This window comes from Cricetulus griseus, assembly GCF_003668045.3.
Source record: "Cricetulus griseus strain 17A/GY chromosome 1 unlocalized genomic scaffold, alternate assembly CriGri-PICRH-1.0 chr1_1, whole genome shotgun sequence".
Taxonomy (NCBI): Eukaryota; Metazoa; Chordata; class Mammalia; order Rodentia; family Cricetidae; genus Cricetulus; species Cricetulus griseus.
The window spans coordinates 11,613,655-11,633,733 of NW_023276807.1; the positions used below are offsets into that span (position 1 = coordinate 11,613,655).

Below are 20,079 nucleotides of genomic sequence, written 5' to 3' on the forward strand. Positions count from 1 at the left end.
AGTCTGTCATGGCTGCATCCTAGAGGCCCAGGGGACAAAAGGATTATGAGCAAAAGGAAGAAGAGGCTGCTGTCTCTGGGCTGGCTGAGTGCAAACTGTATGGCCTCCAGGAACCTTCCTCGCCAGGCTACTGCCTCACCCAGCAGGGGTGTGGCTTCTACTAGGCCCCCAGCTTCCCCTGGGCTCACCACATTTCTGACTTGTTGGTAGTAGGGGCAGAAGGTGTCTGTGTAGCAGTCTTGGGATGGGAAGGTGAGAAGGCTGAGGGATTCTTTATTTTGAAGGCTCCAAGCACAGCTCCCCCTCCCTCTTTGGTTGCCTATTAGAGATGGTCAGTTCTGCCCTAAAGCTGGGGAGAGGAGAGCAGCACATGAAGGGGGCTTCGTGCCCCCAGAGCAAAGAGTACACTGGTTGGGGACAACAGTAGGGGCAGGTGGGACTGGGGTGCTCTCAGATTTCCTGTGCTGCAGCCAAGACCCCACTGCAGCAACTCTGGGCTCCCCTTCACCTTGACCTCTGGTGGTGAAGTAGATAAGGGCAGAGCCAATCGAGGGACTCGGGGGCGGGAACGGGGTGGGGTTTGGGGGAGAACTAGTGGAGTGCCATGGTAGAGAGAAGTGTGAAGTGATTCCAGTCCTGTGCCCTGGGCTGGCAGCTGTGGTGGCTGGGAGGGGCCAGGCCAGGCAGGCGACTGGGTCCTACTCCACCTCAGCCAACTGACTCCTCATTAGGCCTGAGCATGTTTCATCTTCAAAGATGAGATGGGGCTACTCACCAGCCAAAATGAGCAGCGGCGTCATCCGCCCTATTTTACAGGGAGTGGTGGTCTGGGATGGAGCCGCCTTTCATCCCCAGAGCTCAAAGTCTTTGCTTTTTTGCTTCTTGAGTGCAGTGGGGAAACTGAGGCCAGAGTTCAGGTCAGTTGGAGGTGATCATGCATGAAGGTGACAGCTTCTTCCCAGCCTTTGTGGCTGCCCTGCTGAGCTCTTGCCTGTCCCACGCTAAACACACTCCTGTCTGGGAGATTTCCTGCCCTAAACTGCAGGGGTCACAGCCCTCCTCCAGCCCTGCAAATAAACACTTCTGCAGGCTCTTCTCCTGGTTTTCCCACCTCCTCCCTCCCCCCTAGGGAGGGCACAACGCGGCTCCACTGTTGTCCCTTTGCATGGCTGTCTGTCTTTCTGTGTTTTGGGCATGGCTGTGTCTCAGCTTTGCATGTTTTTTTACAACTAAGTGAAAAACTGAACAAATGAATTGTATTTCATCCCTCTCCTCCTGCCTGCTCCATTGTGGCTGTCGGCTCTCCTGCCCCCATTTTTGAAACTGCCCTCCCTCTGCACTGCCTTTGACCAGTGGCAGCCCTCTGGCCTCTTAATATCCTTGTATCATTAAGACCACAAGCATTTATGGAACCCTGGACTTCAGAAGTATTACCTTGGGTAATGAGAGAACCAATCACAGGGCATTGTTGGTAATTACCAGTTAGTGAGGTTCCTGCCTGGGAAAGCTAACCACCAAGTACTTTAACAAAAGAAGCAACTGCTCAGGCTTCCAGGCTGTGGGGGCAGGGAGGAGGAGAGAGCAGGACTGGAGGCAGGGGCAGTCTGGGTTCCCGAGAAGCCTGCTTGTCCTAGCAGGGCCAAAGTCACTTACCATGCTATTAGCACATACAAAATAGGATTGGAAAATAAGGCTGTCTGTGGAAGGCCAGAGTCTAACTCAGTGGTAGTGTGCTTAACTAGTTTGTATGAGGTCCTGTGTTCAATTCTCTGCACCACCAAAAAGGGAGAAGGAGCTTTATAAGATTAGAGTATAAGATTTAATGTTGTAACGATTTAAAGTGCCAAGCTCAGTGCCTAGTACCTATAGTCCAGACTATTCAAGAAATTGAGCCAGGCTGTGGTGGCGCACACCTTTAATCCAAGCACTCGGGAGGCAGAGGCAGGCAGATCTCTGTGAGTTTGAGGCCAGCCTGGTCTACAGAGCTAGTTCCAGGACAATCAGGACTGTTTCACAGAGAAACCCTGTCTCAGGGGGGGAAAAAGAAAATTGAGGCGGGGAGATTCATTCTTCAAGCCCATCTCACAATATTTATATATAGTGCTGATCTCCTTGCTGGCTATCTATGCCCTGGGTTTGCCTGGTTTGAGCGTCTCATCTAGCAAGAGCAGGCATCCTGTCTGTCAGAACCAGGTGGGAGATGACATGTTTATACAGAGGCAAGTATAATAACACTAGGGCTGGCCTTCCAGTGCTTCCTCTTGGCCCAGGGACATGATTCTGCCAGAGACAGCTCCTTCCCAGGCCTGGCGAGACTGGCCTTCTGGCTGCAGGCAGAAAAATATTGCATAACTTGACTCAATTGTCTCCTCCAGTCTACCAGCTCAGCTCTCCAACCCAGCACCAGGGTTTCCTGGGACATTTGGTTTTAACTGTGGTAGGTGTTACCTGAATGTGGCCAGATTTAGCCTAGTTATATTGTGTCCACTCTCGGAGTTGAGTTGTGACCCATTCACATTTATGGAGGTGGCTAATGTTTTTGGTCTTGTTAAATCTGCCATTATGTTTCTTGTTCCTGTTTAATCACAATTTCCAAATAATTTTTGCTTTTTCTCCCAGGTCTATTGCTGTGTGTATGCATTTACCATGTATAAGTGTGTGAATACATATGCATGCATATATATGTGTGTATGTACACATATGTAAATATACATACTTGAGCTTTTTTTCCTGATACTGCTGAATATCATGATACCCTGTTACATGTTGAGCATGTGCTTGCTACGGAGCTACAGCACAGCCCAGATGCTATATTAATGGGGTGTCGTCCCCCCCCTTAGAGATTTGGAAGGTATAGGGAACCAGAGTCTTGATGGTGAGATGGGAGTGTCTCTCTAGTTGGTTAAATTTGTGGAAGTTAAACTGTCTCCCATTGTGGAATGAAAACTGAGGATAAAGAGGCCAACTTGGCATGGGGAGCCTACTCCTTCCCCCACCCCACCCCACCCCACCCCACCCCACCCCACCCCGTGCCTCCTCCCAGCCTGATGGTGAAAGCCTTCCAAGGCTGACAGCTTGAGGCTCACCGAGGACTGGGTCAGCCTCCTGCAGGTGCACTCTCTCCTGTAAGGTCCCAGGCTGCAGTCTGTACTGCAGAGGCCTTGGGAAAGCTTGTTTATGGAATAGCAGTGTTTGTGAAAACGGGATTTTATGGGGGTGGGGGTGTGCTTTTGACTGTGGGTGATGCTGGGGATAGGCTCAGCCAGCTGCTACTATACAGAGGTGTGTGTCTGCCCAGCCTGTGTAGAGGGCGTGGGCCTCCAGTGTGTTTGTGTGTGAGTGCCCTGTGTGCATCTCCTGTAAACCCTTATGGTGTACCAGGTGTATTTGAGAGACTTGATGAACAAGTTTTGCTGCTTTTGCTGCTGCAACTATGGACTGCAGCTGTCTGTCCCTGGGGTGGCTGACCCTGCCAAGAACTGCCTTAATGGCGGTTGTGGTAGGGCGAGGCCAGCTCTCGCTGCAGAGACAGGACAGGGTTAGCTGCCCTCTGGCATCTCTTTGCTGGTCTCTGGCCACCCTTGCTGGTACTTACAACCCCAACAAGGCGATGTGTATTCCCTGGGGCTTGGCTTGAGCCTGTGCCATCTTCAAATACAAGCGGATCCTGGAGCCTCTCCCCTTGCCCTTTCTCACCTGAAACAGCAGTAACCCTCCCTCCTTCCCCCAGTGCTGTACTTGGGTCAGGACAAGGTTAGGAGAGGCAGGAGGAAACTGGATTTGAGGAATGGAAAATAGACATGCAGACTCCTGAGTTCTTCCTGACTAGCTTGTGGTTTTGTTCCATCTTCCTTCCTCCAAAATGCGGAGCAGTAACCGCATTTTGTCATAACCATGGTGGCCTCTGAGAAGCTGACCCTGTACATGACTTGAACTACATGCAAGTGTAGACTGAGGCCCAGGCCCAGGGCAGCTTTGCTTGGTTCCCAGAAATTTGGCTTCTTTGCAAGAACATGAGCAAGGCTTGTAGTGACAGGGTTAGGCCCAGGAGGCAGGGTGGGGTCCCAGGGAGCTTTTATTCAAGCGCAACCAGCTGGAGGGGTGGCCTGCTCCCTCTTTCACAGCAGTCAGCCCTGTGCTCTGGAGGACCCTTAGGGTCCCTGTCCATGGGCAGGTGACTCATCAGGCTTCTGTCCTGGCGCTCTTTTCCGGGTTTCTTCATCACTCTGGACACTCTGTAGAGTGTCTTCCTCCCATTCAGACCTGTTATGTCATAGGCTAACTTACGGGCAGGCCATCCATAGCCTCTGCCCCCATCACCTACAGTCCTAAAGACCAAACCACAGCGCCCTGCATGCTGATGGCCTTGGCCTTGCATCTTCCTGTCTGTTGAACTCCAGAGGTCCAGAGCAGTTCACTTAGCCCATGGCATGTCCACTGTCCTCATGAACTTAAACAGAGATGCCTGTGAGGCTGGGTTCCTGGTCAACCTCAGCCACAGGCTTCCATTGAAATGCCTGGCCTGAGCAGAAGTAAACCATGCCAGGACCCTTCCTACCATCCCTACACCCAGCCTGGCCTCTGCTTCTCTCCTCCAGGCCTGAGTCAGGCCAGAATTGGGTGTGGGAGCCCTCTCTAAATGCTGTGTCCAAGCAGCTCTGCCTTGACGAGGGAGCAGTGGGGAATCACTCCCTCCCACAGGGTTCCCAGTCTTCTTGGCTGCTGTCTGCTCCCCACATTCTCACCTGTTCTGTCCCCTTCCTTTATTTCTTCCTTGGGCCTCTTTTGATGGAAACATAGTTCCATCACCCTGGGATGACCGACTCCTCAGTAGCTGAACCCAGAACTACATACACCATGTCATAAAACCCCAGTGTTACTCTCCTAATGCCTGGCTCTACCCAATGATGCATTCCCAGACAGGCTCGCTCTCCTGCCTGTGTGTAAAACCCTAGGTTGACCTCCTTTCCTTGGCCACCCTGGCCAGGGGTAAAGAAAGAGCTTCTGTCCCTGAGTCAAGTCTCACTGGCTTGGCATGGACTGGGATTGGCTGGCCCAGGTCACATGTTTTCTGCTGGCGTCAACTCGTAGACACCACCATGGAACATTTTGGCCTAAATGTAGGGGGCAGGAAGCTGGGCCAGTCTTACAAAGGAAGGGGTACATCCTAGGTACCCAGAAACTTTGGACTGCCCAGCACATCCTGTTCTTCGGTCATGGGCTTTGAGAGAAAGCAACTCTCTTTGCACATGGCCAGTTCCAGCTACTCCTTGCAGAGCTCCATATGCTCACCATGCCCGCAGGCCCACGTGCTCACCCGTGTGCTTGTACGGGTATAAGCCTGGACTCACACACAGTCTCACACATAGATTCCTATAGCCAGAGATTCTGGGGCCCTTGCAGAGCTAGGTTTTCCGTCCAGACTCCCATGGGCTCAGGGTCTCTGGTTCCAGCTGGAGAAGCAGGAAGAGCTACTGTTACTGCTTGTCCTCTTACTTGCCCCTCCCCCACCATCACCCCTAAAGGAAGCCAAAGCGCAGAGGGCAGACTGGGACAGGGTGGGATCACTCTTGAAAGGATTTGCCCACAGCGCTGTGATTTCCCCGCTCTGGAGACCAGACCTGGTCCAACTGTCTGGGATGATGGCACTTCAGCACCTGTCCTCAGACTCCTGCTTATGTCCCACCCCTGCCTCCTGTGCCAAAGCTTCCCAGCTCCCACCCAGTCCTAGAGTAGGGGCAAAAGCCCCTTTGTGTCCATTCTCAAAGTTTAGGTAGAGCTTACAAGAGGATCCGACTGTGAGGGGCCTGGGGTCTCAACTCCTTTGCTGGGAAGTTAGAACAGGCTGGGGCTCAAGCTCTGAGGAAGGGGAGGGTGTGAGGGCACAACCTGGGCCTCTCAGATCCTCCAGCACCTGGAAGAGACCTCCTGCCTCCTGACCCAGCTGGGGTCCAGAGAGAAACTTTTCATGTAGTAGTTGTTCTCAGCAGCTGAGCCGAAAGTCCTGTTCCTGTCTAGATGCTGCCAGCCTGTCCCCTATCCCCCTAAAGTGGCTTCATCTCTGTTCCATTTTTAGGACTCCACCTACCCTCATGGGCCCCATCACTTTATAAAATAGGGTGGCCTGCCCTAGCCAACCCAGTGCTGAATCTGGCAGGCTGTGTCTGTGACGTCTGCTGCCCGACCTCTTGACCCTGTATCTTCAGGGACACTGGTCTAGGAAAGGATATTATGTCACATATGTCACACGTCTCATTTCCTAGCAGTTAATCATGTGTCCTCATCATTTCCTACTTGCTAGAACTAGTGACCAATCCCTTGTCCTAGGCAGAGTCACTCTGGAAGTCAGCTTTTCTTTTGGCGTGGAACCTTGGTTGCAGCCCTCTGCTCCATTGCTAATCTAGTGCCTGCCAAGGCCAAGGTTAGGGAATATGGACAAGGGGGAGTAGCTTGTGCAGTTTGTCCCTAGAAACAGAAGAAATGGCACCCTACAGATCCAAGATGGCAGGTGCCATGTGCCAGTGTTCAGATAAGGTGTAGTCAGAAACATGCGTGTCCTGTGCTTTGGTGAAGGAAAGATAGACACTGTTTCTCTCCTTAAGCTGAAGCTCTTGGCCTGGGGCCTGTGAGTGGCCCTACCTCAGGATTACTCAGGACTAATGATGTTGTTGTTTGTGCAACCCCTGAAGGTGCACCTGGACCATGCTCTTGGGCCCAGGCTAATGTCCCTATCTACCCTAGGAATAGTCTGGTCTCTATGTCCTGTCTCTAGAACATCCATGTCAGCCCCATTTAGAAAGGTTACACAAGTGCACATGTATATGTGTACGCATGTACACACACACACACACACACACACACACACACACACACACACACACACCCTTTACTGATGAAGGGGGAAGACTCCCGTAACTGGACATGCTGGAGATCTACCCAAGCTTGAGTTTCCATATATGCCAAGACATAGAGGGTCACCAATCCTTCTCTGGATGTCCCATTGGACTTTAATTTTAAAGTGGCAAATGAATCGTGGTCAGCCCGTCACCACAGGTAATCCAATGATCAGTGCAGCTTCACTGTTCACTGGATTGGTTCTAGAGCTCCTCTGCAACACATGTGCTCTTGTTGTCCCCTCCCCCCCCCAGAGGACCCACGTGTGGCAGGAGGGGCACACAGTGCAGGGCCCTCCTGGGATCAGTCGTCAAGCCGGGCTGGGCTGAGCCTCCAGACCTTAGAGACTGAGCTGAATGCATGTTCCCCAGGGTAGCCACCAGCCAGGGCCTGTGATGTCAAAGGCAGAAACAAAGGAGGTAGTCCTGGCATCCTGGTGCTGCTGAAGAGGTGTGGTCCCTGCAGGATGAGCCCCGGACCTCAGCAGTGTGGCTTAGAGAGCCACTGCCTGTTCATCATCTTCCCTCATCCTCCTTTCTCAGTGCTCCTGGGCCAGCCTCCGTTCTCCCCAGTCCCTAGCAGCTTCCCAGAGCCTGGCTGAACCTGCTTCCTCAGAGTCCTCTTCCCCACGGAAAGTCTACTGTCCCCTTCTACAGGCTCCATCTAAAGACTTCAGGGTAAGACTGCATCTTTGGTCATGACCTGAGGTGGGAGAAACTGCTGCTGGTTTAGAGAAAGTGGCTTCCTGGGAACTTGCTTCTCCCTTCTACTCTTTGGTTAAGTAACCCAGCCTGACCCTTTGGCATTAGCCAGCAGGGGATTTCCTGAAGGATGAAGTTCCTGGGAAATGTCCAGCCATGTTCCCTTTTGTCTCATTTGACGAAAACTTGCAAATGAGTTCCACTTGACCCAGAAGACTTGAGTGATCCCTAACTGGAGCAGAACCAGGGGTACACCTGCCTGTTGTCTGCTGGATGACAGCCTTGTGACCCTTTCATCCCTGGCAACTGATTTGGGAGAGGGCAGGAATGAGACATGCCACAATGAATTTCTGGGAAGAGCCCTGCCACCAGACTCTGGGGAGAGACCCAGGAAGTGGAAGCAAAGACCTTGCTGGCAATGTGACCCAGGGATAGTACCGCCTTGGCGTGTCAGTATTGGGTCCAGGCACGTCCTGTTCTTCACTCTCTGCCTCTCTCTTCTGAGTTTTCCTGGATCTCTTTCTCTCTGTGGTTTCCTAGCCTGGATTCATGCTTGTGCATGAGGGTCTGTGCTCCTCAACTGGCTGGGGTCCTGCTGCTCCAAACAAGGTATGAGGCCTGGATATTACAGCCCCACCACCATGAAAGACTGACTCCAAAACCATACTGACCCCACCCCCAGCTGCACACACACACACACACACACACATATGTAGACACACACAAAGCCATACACACCACATGTACACGCACAAACAGGTCTAGAAGGGGCCTCCCTTGGCTTGGGGGAAAAGACCACTTTGTGGTCCCAAAGGTAGAGGAAAAGGGCAGAGGAGTAACCTGGTGGGGGCTGCTTAACCCATGTCCTGTCCTCTGGCCATCATTTCCTGCTTAACTAACTGTGTGGTACCAGCCAAGACAGGAACAGGCTTGCTAAATTCAAAAATTGGTCACTGTCACAGAAAGGGAAATGAGGCTCATCACTTTACATAAATCCTACTCCTACTGGGATGACCCTGGCCTGCCCAGCATGCCTGCTCTGCACCCTTAGCCCACCTCAGGTCCTCCAAGCAGTGACATTTTAGAGGAAGGGTCCCCAGTTCTGCGTGCTCCAGGCCCAGAACCCCTAGTCCCAGCTAATGCTTTGCTTCCCTAACTAACACAGAGGAACCAAACACTCTCCCTCCACAAACGGGACCTTTACCTGCCTGGTCTGGAGGAAATAAAAGGAGAAGGCTAGGCATGGCCCATGTCCACACTGAAACTTGGTGTTTTTGTTCTTTTGGGTTGGTTTTGGTTTTTGAGACAGTCTCCCCCCCACCCCATTGGCGGGACTAAGGACAGAACTCAGAACCTTAGACCAGAATTCTACCACTCAGCAACATCCAAGCCTCCCCTCACACCTCCCCTTCCTAAAACACTGGCAGGGACTCAGCATCTGCCTGTCCTGAGAAGTAAGACCTCAAGTGAGTCAGAATCTAACTTCGGGGGCCCTCTCTGGAAGGGAGAAAACACCAACCCCCAGGCTGCAGTGCACTTGGATTTTTCCTTTGGTGAAATAGCTTCGAAAATGTGGTGAACACCCTATTCCTCCTCCCCACACCCAGACCAAAGATAAATAAATAAATATTATCTGGGGTTTTCCTTGAAGACTGAATTATGGGAATCAGTGTGAGAGCTGTATTGTGAAACTGGATCTGTGTACTGCTTAGTTTTTTTCTTTAGTGAGCTCCCACTGCACAGGGTAAATAACACTGGCAGCTGTTCCTCCAGCAGTCTTCCTCCAGGGCGTTCCAGGGAGCCTAAGGCCTGCCCACCAAGCCTCCACTAGGAAGATGAATCCTGCAACCCAGATCGTGCAAAGACTTTCACAATTGAGCTTGAGGCAGGCTGATCTTCAGGTGGGGGTGGGGATGCTAGAGAAAGGCATTTACAAGAGAAAGGGCTTAGAGGTGAGGAGCCACTGGACCCCACAGCCCTCCTGTCTGCCCTATAGCCATCCCTTTACACGTTAGAGGGTAGTTCCCAGTCTTCCCCAGACAATGCCGCTCCCCCAGCTCCCCCAGCCTTTGGAGGTTTTCTGCCACCGTTCACCATCAGTTTGCTCCATGCTGACAGAGCTCTGCCCTGTCAGAAAGGGGCCTCAGCTTCTTTCTGAGGTCATGTTCCTGTCTTGCCCCAAACCCAGTTAGGATCAATTAAAGTAGGCAGTACCCTGTAAGAAAATCTCCAACAAATTTAGGTGTCTTCTGACTCTATCAATAAAGTATACATATTATACAGATTTTTTTTTTCTTTTTAAGACAAGGTCTCAGATAGCATAGGGTCTCCTTGAACTCACATGTGGCTGAGGATAATTTTGAATTTCTGATTCTTCCACCTCTAAAGAATGCTGGAATTACAGGCATGTGACACCAGGGCCAATTTTATGGTAGTAGGAATTGAACCTGAGGCCTCCTGCGTGCTAGGCAAGCGCTATATTAAATAAGCTATATCCCCAGGCCCCAGAAATAGTCCCTTTTCAAGGAAGATTTTTATTATTTACTTAAAATATTTTTTATTTTTTAATTAAATTATATAATCACTTCACTTTCTCCCTTTTCCCTTTCTCTCAACCCTTTCCTATACTACCCACCACCTTGCTTCCTGTTAACCTCATGGTTTCTTTTTCTTTGTTATTACACACATGTTTCTATTTATTGAGACAGGGGCACATTGTGTAGCCCTGAATAGCCTAAAACTCACTAGGCCAGGCTGGCCTCAAACTCACAGAAATCCATCTGCCTCTGTCTTCCATGAATGCTGTTATTAAATGCATATACCATTACATCCCTCAGATTTTTATTATTTTTGATATGGGGGATATGTGCAAATACATAGAGTGTGGGTGCTCAAGGAAGTCAGAGACATTGGAATCTTCTGGAACTGGAGGTTCAGGTGGTTGTGAGCCTTCCAACTGGGGTGTTGGCAGCAGCCATCTCCCCAGCCAACCCCCATCCCCCACCTCTGTACCATATTCATAAGTGGGAGAAAGAGGATGTGGGCTGAGGATGCAGCTCAGGGGAAGAGTATATGCTTCACTTACTTACTCCTGAGTTTAGTCTCTAGCACGCACACATGCACGCACACAGGCACACACCAACCACACACACACCAACCACACGGTATGGAGGACAGCAAAAAGAATATGAAAGACACATCTTGCAGTTTTTTGTCCCAGAAAGACTGTGCATACTGGTGTGTTCAACCCACACCAGATACTGCTACCTTCTGTCACCCGCATCCCCCAGGAACCTCTAATCACACAACCCAACCCTCCTCAGTCTCTTCAGCTAGCCATGCCCTCTCCCTTACTCCCATTCAAGCCCAGCTAACTACGTGGCTGACCAGCCCTGCCTCCTCCCTATGCCCCACCTGTCTCCTGCATCCGCCCCAGGATCTGTTTGGTGTTGTAATCTACTGGCTCTGCCCCCTTAGGGCCATTTTTGCCTCAAATCCTCCTGTCCTTTTGAGGCCTACTCTGGTTTAGTCACTTCCTCCCTGCAGCCCCCACCACACACTGTCCAGAAGCAGAAGAACTCTTTCCCTTTTTGGTCTCCTGAGAAGCTGAGATTTGATATTTGTTAAGCAAATCATCCATTGCCTCCCAAAGCTTCTCACTCTGAGTAGAAGCTCTTAGTCAAGTTGAGATGTACAGGCCTGAGCCTATAGAACAAAAGGGTCCCTGGCATTGGTGGCACACACCTTTAATTCCCAGCACTCGGGAGGCAGAGGCAGGCAGATCTCTGTGAGTTCGAGGCCAGCCTGGTCTACAGAGTGAGTTCCAGGACAGCCTCCAAAGCTACACAGAGAGACCCTGTCTGGAAACACCCCCCCCCAAAAAAAAAAGGAAAAGGAAAACAAAAAACAAAGGGGTCTACTGCGTTCCTTAGGACTCTCTGTTTAATGCTGAGTTGGCCAGCAGTAGTCAGCCCAGGGAGGAGGTGGCCAGGGTGGCAGGTGGAGTCCAGTTTGGAAAGCTTGGATGTTACCCACCCCATGATAGTTCTCATGGAGATCCACCCTTTTTCACTTTGTTTCTTCTTTGTTGCCATGTGTAGCCACCACCACCCCCATAACCCCCAGTTGATCAGGAGTCAGGTCTCCTGGAGGCTTTGACTTTTGTCTTTTCAAGTGCTGCTGCTGGGAGCCCAGGTGGCATTTCTCCACAGGATACATTGGCCTCAAGAAGTTAGTACATGGTGCCAAGTTGAGTATCTTCAGAAATGGTTCTCGGGAAGGTTCCTTGGACCATGCAAAAATAATGCAGTTGTTTCTTGGCCACCATCTGGCTATCCAAAAGGGCAGGATTGTAAAGGCAAGAAAGCCATCCACAGAGGGCCCTTGTGCTGGCTGAGAGCCCTCCTGGCCATCCTGGGGGCTTTCCTCTTCCATCCTTTTTCTCCTCCAAGGTTATAGATCTGCCACAGATCTCAGGTGTACAGCCATTCTCCTTAGATGGAAGAGGATCCGAGGGATGGGCTGAAGGACCTCTGTGTAGATAGAGGTGGTATGCCAAGAGCAGGCTGCTGGTGTCAATAACCCTCCGTCAGGAACTACATAGTTCACACTTTCTTTGCATAGCAGGCAGATGTTCCCTAAATGAATACCTGCAGTAGAGAGTCCCAGGGTGTCACATGCCTGTCCCTTCTCTCACCCAATAGAACTGGCCTTTGTCCTAATTATCTTGTTTTTCTTTTTGTCTCTTTTTTGTGCTCATTGTTGTTGTATATTGTCTTTTGTTTTCCAGACAGGGTCTTCCTATGTAGCCATGGCTGGCCTTGAACTTGTGGTCTTCCTGCTTTTGCTTCCAAGTTAGGGATTACAGGTATGCTCCATCATACCTGGCCTTTGTTCTGGTTTTTATCTCTGAAGTGGTAGCAAGAAGGAGGGTGGACTTGGTAGAGAAGGCCTGCAACCCTATATTGTTTCCACTGGCCTCCCTTCCCTCACCAGCGTCCTGTCTGTTGTCAGGACTGATGTCCAACAGTGCTCTGTTGGGTTTCTACATTGCTTATCCACTGTGGGACACATCTCCAAGGTGGAGGCTTGGAGGTTGCACAGGGGATAGTTTCACCTCAGTCACTGACCACAGGTGTAAGTGACTCAACAAACAGCTGTGCAGAGGTCGGAGTACACAGACCCTCTGGGCTTTCATTTCTGGAGGGCTGGGTGGTATGGCTTTCTAGGTGGTAGGCATTTGAGGGGTAATTGTTAGTTATAAGGAATGTGGGCACAGCCTACTGGGACAATGACGATTCTAAGTCCAAGTTCTGTTCATGCAGGCCTTCCTTGAAAATGCTTTCCTGGAAGCTGCTGCCGTGTGCTGAAGCAAGGACCCTTTACAGGCTCCCATGAGTTAAGAAAGCATCCTTGTTGTGTTCTCTTTCTAGGTCTGTTATCTGTGCCACAGCCTCCTGACACTGGCTGGGGTGGTGGTCAGTAGCCAGGATATCACTCCAGATCAATGGGTGAGTCTTCCAAGAATCTGAAGCAGGGAAGTGTTGGGTACCCAGTAGTATCTACTGCATTAAGCATTGTGGGACCACAACAGCCAGGATGGAACCAGCCTTCCATCAGAAACTGCAGAGTGAGAGGCCAAGAAACAAGTGGCGAGGTGGCCAGGGCCTCTTCCTCTCAAAAGCCATTCCCAAGGGATGCTGACCTGTCCCCCAAGAAGCTGCCCTTCCCCTCTCCTCCCTTTCCTGCCCTGCTTCCCAGCAGTCACTCAGAGATATCACTCCCCTCTGCCTTAGTTCTTCTTGCCCTGGCCTCCAGAATATGCCTGGCGTATGTCACGCCCCCTCCTTCTCCTCTTCAGGGTGAGCTGCAGCTGTTGTGCATGCAGTTGGACCGCCACATCAGCACCCATATCCGGGAGAGCCCGCAGGCCATGCACCGGACCAAACTCAAGGACCTAGCCACCCAGACCTACATCCGCTGGCAGGACCTGCTGGCTCACTGTCAGCCCCAGGTGGTGTCCCATAATCCCCTAGACCTGGGAGGGAAGGGAAGTGGTCAGTCTGTGGGGCTTGGCAGGTCCAGCAGTCCATCCACCCCCACTGCAGCTGCTGGGCTCCAAAGGGAGAGGGTGGAGTGGGCAGTGTGGTGAAGGGTGGGGACGTCTCAGGGGACCGTCATTCTTAATCCAGGACCCAGGGAGGGGATGCAGAAGGGAATATACGGAGGCCTGTCTGCTAACACATGCAAAGAGAAACTCAGCCCTGGGGAGCTGAGCAACACAGTTTGTCATGAACTGCCAGGAAGGGACACCAGAGGCAACAGCTGTCCACCTCCTGTCCATTTGTCCTGTAGACCTCAGCTGGCTTCTTGCTTTGTTAAGAGCATTTCCCAGGCTGCTCTGTTTTGTTTTGTTTGGGGAGGGGAGGTAGTACTTGAACCTAGGACCTTGTTCATGCTAAGCAGTGCCCTATCACTCCTCACAGCCACAGCACCCACTCTCATTTCTATATGAGCAAGCTCTGTTCTTGGAATTGTCTCAGCTCATCTAGGCAGTAATAACATTTTAGGTACAGAGTGAAGAACCTTTTCTACTGGAGCCTGAAGAACCCTCAGGAGGCAGGGATATTAGAAGTCCGTTTCACAGATGTGCAAACTAGAGGCTCCAGAGGGTCAATAGCTTGCCCCATCATGCAAGCAGCTTGAGTGAATGTGAAAATCAGGGCTTACAGCCAGCATCACTCCTTGGCACAAAGCAGTCCCCATCTGCACACTCCCTTCCACCACCACCCCATTTCTCCAATAAGCATGCCCTGCTGGGCTGGCCCTGAGCCCCCAAATCCTTAATAGAGACAGCTGGACTCCCTGTTCCCAGCCTGCCTCTCCCTTACTCCTCCCTTACAATTCCCTCTAACTCCTAACTTGAGGCTGACACACTGGTCACAGGCTGTTGTACTTGGTGCTCAGATTTCGAAAGTCCCTGAGAAGCAGAAAGCTGGAACTTGGACCTTCCCCTGATCCACTGGTCTCTGGTAGGAATTATTGCTTGTCATGAAGAGGAAGCAAAGTGATTGGAGCCTGGCTGAGTGTGCACAGATGCCATCTTCCTCCCATATTCCTTGGGCCGGTAGTAGTAGGAGACAACACCCAAGCTGAGCCTTCTAGACACTTCGGTCAAGTAGCCTGTTGACCTACTGTATCTGGTCTCTGAGCCTCAAGAGTCTTAGTGTCACAACACCTGGTATGAAAGGGGCCTCTCTGGTAGATGTTGAATGGACACCACCAATTCAGGGATGGGGATGGATAGAGGGCAGTACTGGGACTAGACCATTACAGGCTGCTTTTCTCTTCTTCACAGGGCCAGTACTTCAGCCCTTGGAAAGACATTTAAAGTGATAAGGACAAAGTGGCCCAAGGCTCTGGACTCCAGCAGGAAGAGAACTGTAGGAGGTGAATGGAAGCTGAAGCCTAGCGAAGCTAGACTACTGTCACTGGGGTCCTTGTCTCCCTGACCGTCCCCACCCTTGAACTTTCCTGGCTGCTCAGCTTCTTTCCTGGGATCTTGTCTCTACAGCTCTGGCTTCCTGGGTCTTCCTGGGCCCTCCTTGTTGGTCACTATTTCCCCCACCCCCACCCCTTGTGCTCTGTCCATCATTAATATGGACATTAAAGTCTTATTTTGGGCATCAGTGGTTTCCTTTCTTAATCCCTATCCTGCGGGCTCATGCTCAGCACCTAACCTGGTGCCTCACCTTGGCTTGAGCCAGCCACTGCTGGTCTTGCCTCTGACAGTCATGTGACTGGGGCCTAGGACCCACCTATTGCACTTGAGCAGTCACCCCTGTAACCAGAGTTTCTGGAGCCTGGGCACTCTTGAATGAAGAACATTTGTCCAGATCCTGTCTGGGACTACCCCACCCCTTCGAGGGATGCTATACAGAGAGGATGGTGGACCAGGGCTGTAATTATGCTTAATTTATTGTTGAGCTCTGAAATCAACTCCTTAGACTTAGGAGTGGGGGTGGGTCCAAAAGACAGTTCTGGATCCTTCTATTCCTTTCCCTGGCCTTACCCCCAGGTCAATTTCATTGGGTCCTAATCTCTAATTGTATAACTGGGTATCTTTGACCTGTACCCTGGAGAAGTGAGTGGACCCTTTTGTACCTCCAGGGGCAACCCCTTATCTGTCTACTCCTCTGACAAAATTCACACTCATCTCTGGTCCCTTCTGACACTTTCAGGGGTAGAGTGAGCTTTGCAACAGGTATAAGAGGGAGCCAGGAGGTGGCAGAGGATAACTCCTGCCAACTTGACTTATGTCCATGTCTCAGCTGGTGATGGCCTTTGGAGCTTCCCCATGGCTGCTGCATACAATTTTCTCTGTTTATATGTTCCAGGGTTAGGAACTGACTAGGAGATACACACACACACACACACACACACACACACACACACACACACACACACACACACACCTAAAGTCAAAACCCCATACCATCCCAGGCCTGTTTCAGACACAGGTACCTTCCTCTCTGGGTCCCCAGAAGGCCAGGAGCTAGAAGCATCTATTATTTAGAGACAAGGCATAGGCTCCGCACAGTACTGGGCACCACAGAGGACATCGTTTCTGTCTCAAAGCCTTTGCCAAATGAGAAGTGGAAGAAACCCTTCCAGAGCCAGGTGGCTTGGATGCTCAGAGACTTGACTGATAGTTCTGGCTTCTTCTCTTCCTGGCTGCATCACATGCCCCTTTGGCATACCCTCACACCCCAGCAGCAGCAAGCAGGTCAGCCTCAGGTCTCTGAGAGGAGGACAGGGTCTCTGGAGAATCAGCCCTTTTCACCCTGCCTCTAGGCACCCTGCTTGACACTGTACATCCTGATCGTTCATCCTCACTAACTGGGTTTGCTCTGGAAACCTGGAAATCACCTTGAAATTTCCCTCTTTTGTTCTCATTGCCAAGGGCAGAGAGGGGAGTAGGAAGGCCTTAGAGGCTGAACTGGGGAGTTTCCAGTTCTTGAAGCTGCCCTTACCTGGCTTTAAGAAAAAGGATCAAGGTGTTCATCAATGTATACATCTGGAATCTTCCCCAGCTCCTTACTCCCCAAACATACTCATCCCTGAGAGAGAAATAGATACAGGGGAGAAGAGGTGTTGGTGACAACTCAGTCCCATCCAGAAGCCTGGCTGAAACCTGAGCAGAGGTATGCGATGTGAGGTCACTCAAGGGTGGACATTGTCCCCTGGGTCATGTAATTGTCCTGTTCTGGGATGGACTGGGAGCTGACCAGCCCTAAAACTGGGTTGGGATCAATTAGAAAAGGAGCCTCTTTGAGGCCAAGAATTCTGGAATGAAGCAGGCTGTTTTACCATTTGCCCTCCAGGTTTCTGACCCTAAGCTCCTGGGAAAAGGCAGGGGATATCCTGATAGAAGCCACTGGAAAAGCAGTATCCTGGGCTGTAATGACGGATGCTTTCCTGCTTCCTTTTGGTGATGCTGGAAGGGAGGGGCTGGGAAGGGAAAGGCTTCCCAGGTGGACAGCTTTGATAACTCTCTCTTTGGAGGAAGTAGACTGAGGAAGTCCCTTTCCTATCCCAGGGAACTGGGATAGGAAAGTAGTCAGAGCACCCCTTGAAACATGGCTGACTCTGGTCTTTTCACTTTCCCACCTGTGGGAAGGCAAGAAGTGCTGGCTACCTTGGAAATGGTCCAGGTTCAAGGAGGCCTTGACTAGAGACCCCAGTGTTCACCAGTTAGATCGGGAAGGGTAGTTGCTAAGAAGCAGGGTACTATGGTTCATAACCTATATTGGGGTTCTATAAGGATGGGCTTGAACTCAGTGGGTCCTGGGGGCCATTTAACATGTCTTCTCCATGTTTCCTTTACTTGGTCACAGCATTTAAGCTCTAGCCAAAGGGGAAAGGATGGGGGTCTGGTCTGTCAGGCTGGAATAAGGATTAGGGTGTGATGCCTTCCATAGGTTATGCTAGGCAGCCTAGGGGATTATACAGACACATAACCTTATCCTTTTTTCCTTTTTTACATTACTATTTATTTTCTTGATGGAAGACCCAGGATCCTTATTTTTCTGCCAGCTGTCCTTTTATTAAAAAGCATGAATCATGAACAGTTAGTCATGTGAAGAAACTTTATCTTTTGTCCACCCACCTGTGGGGAAGAATGTTGGTAGTAAAGAGTGTGGCAGGGAATGTGCAGAGGTGGTGTGTGTGTGTGTGTGTGTGTGTGTGTGTGTGTGAGTGTGTGTGTGTGTGAGTGTGTGTGTGTGTGTGTGTGTGAGTGTGTGTGTGAGTGTGTGTGTGTGAGTGTGTGTGTGTGTGTGTGAGTGTGTGTGTGTGTGAGTGTGTGTGTGTGTGAGTGTGTGAGTGTGTGAGTGTGTGAGTGTGTGTGTGTGTGTGTGTGTGTGTGTGAGTGAGTGTGAGTGTGTGTGTGTGTGTGAGTGTGTGTGTGTGTGTGTGAGTGTGTGTGTGTGTGTGTGTGTAGGTGGTGGTGGAACCCTATTGATGAGGAGCCTGGTGGAGAGGGGCTCACTGGCTCTGTTACAGGAGTAGTCTTATTTCCACCTCCATCCCTGGCTTAGAAGACCCTAATGCCTGCCATGAAACCTGTCCCTGCCAGTGAAACCAAAACCTTTTGAAACTTTCCACTGGGGCCACCTTGGAGGTAGAGTCAGGGAGCTCAGATCACTACTGAGTAGTGCTTATTCCTGGGGGGGCAAGATTTACAGGTGAGAGAGAAAAACAACAGGAAATGTAGCGTTAACTTTGTGCATGGTGACTGTGACTTAACGTTAGAAAGATAGAGATGGGAATCACAGAACTCAACTGACCTTTTTTTTTTTTTTTTTTGAGACAGTCTCATTAGGGTACCCAGGATGGGTGTGAACTCAGGGGCTCACAATTTTCCTATCTCACCCTTCCCAAGCAGCTGGGACCATGGATTCCTGCCATCACTCCAAGACCTCATTCAAAAAATTTACCTTGCTGTTTATGTGAACTTGAGCCAGTTTTAGATCTTGCTTAATCTTTCTGATAAAATGAGAGAGACAGTCAATGGCTGGCTTGGAAGTCCTGCTTCAGCCTCCCAGGGCCGAGGATACTCAGCTTTTACAGTGTTCTGAGCACGACATGAGGAAATTTGACAGCACAGAACAACAGAACAAATGCCTGGACGGCTGTGTAGCAGCTCACCCTTGTTGAAATGGAAACACAGTGTGATCAAGGGGAGGGTCCTGAATGTCTGTCTCCCTCGATGGCCAGCTCCAGCAGGGAGCTTTCCCTGCTCACACCTGGCAGTACCTGACTTGCCTCTTATTTCCAAGGCTGCAGCTTTGCTTCCTAATGGAAAGGAGCTGGGAAATGTGACTGGCCAGTGAGGCCAGTGTCCTAGCAAAGACCCAGTTGTTACGGAAACCAAACTGTGCTGCCTTTCTCAATTAACCCCATTGCTCTTCTGGTCCCCACTTTTCAGATGCCAAGTTTTAACCCAGAACAAAAGCCGCTGTCGGATTGATTTATACTCCAGATCTGCTGATGGGGATCTAATGTGTTTCTCCCCTCTAGAACTGCCTCTGGGGTTTAAAGTTACCACAGAAATCTCCAGGCCTTTACCTCTCTTTATCCCTGTCCTTTGACTCTGGCTAGGGGGTGGTCTCCAGGTCCCGGTGGAGCAGCTTCCCCGAGGTTTCTTTTAGCCCTGCTGCCTTTCTTGAGGGCCAGCTGGCTGGAAGGAGGACTTGCCATCCAGCAGGGCCCAGGAGGCCAACGCTACAAGTTATCTAGGAGCGGCTGTGGGCGGAGGCTGGCAGTTCTGAAGGTGGTAGTGGTTGTCAGCGCAGCTCCTTTCAGCCCCTTTCATCTGAACAGTGGCTCGTGCCACTTGTTAATCAACCTTCCGAGTGGCACCAGGAGTCATTTCTTGGTGGTAGACTCTGCTGACGCCTGGAAACAAGGAGTTGCCTGGAGACTCGGGGGTCTTCTCTGCCTGTTAGGGGCTCCTTCCAGCCCAAGGGTTAGGGCCAGAAAGGAGGACGACTTTGGAGCCAAAAGACTGACCACTGTGGTTAACCCCGAGAGAGCCTTCAGTTTGCTCCATTGCCTCCCTCCCTTCGGATACGCATCCCAAAATGGCTCACCAGCTTTCATTTCTGTAACTGGAGCGTGGGGGAGCCCCTCAGCCCTTCCTAAGCCCAGGCCGCCGCAGGGCTTGAAGGCACACTTCGGGAAGACCAGGTGAGTGCGGTTCCCGGTGGCAACGCCTGGAGTCCCTCCCTCCCCGCACCCCTCCCTCCTGGCGCCATGGCGTAGACCTTGACTCCCCGGCGGCTAGAGTAGCAAGGGTCCCCGAGCCTCAGCGCTGGCCAAGCAAGGCAGCGGGTCGCAGCCCCCTTCTTGGGCGGGCCTTAGCGTCCCGCCCCCGGCCACCACTCGACACCCTCCTCGCCTGACGTCAGGGGGTTGGGGGCGG

The 20,079-nt window shown here is 51.2% G+C and overlaps 1 protein-coding gene and 1 long non-coding RNA gene across 4 annotated transcripts in view; one reads left to right on the forward strand and one right to left on the reverse strand.

The window, feature by feature from the left end:
- Fam178b (family with sequence similarity 178 member B) overlaps positions 1-15,280 on the forward strand; it is an 89,928-nt gene extending 74,648 nt beyond the window's left edge. For both annotated transcript variants that reach the window (XM_027386859.2, XM_035452368.1), the window contains 3 exons: positions 13,028-13,105; positions 13,456-13,608; positions 14,953-15,280. In XM_027386859.2, the coding sequence (XP_027242660.1) occupies positions 13,028-13,105; positions 13,456-13,608; positions 14,953-14,985 (264 nt within the window). In that variant the 3' untranslated portion in view covers positions 14,986-15,280. The remainder of the gene's footprint in view (positions 1-13,027; positions 13,106-13,455; positions 13,609-14,952) is intronic.
- Positions 11,520-20,073, reverse strand: LOC113832259. 2 transcript variants are annotated; one of them, XR_004772270.1, is made up of 2 exons: positions 19,224-20,073; positions 11,520-16,714 (listed from the first exon to the last, which is right to left on the reverse strand). It is a non-coding gene; the product is annotated as an uncharacterized LOC113832259 (long non-coding RNA). The 2 variants fall into 2 exon arrangements; XR_004772269.1 differs by having other exon boundaries at positions 18,593-20,073.
- Positions 20,074-20,079: the final 6 nt, after the last annotated feature.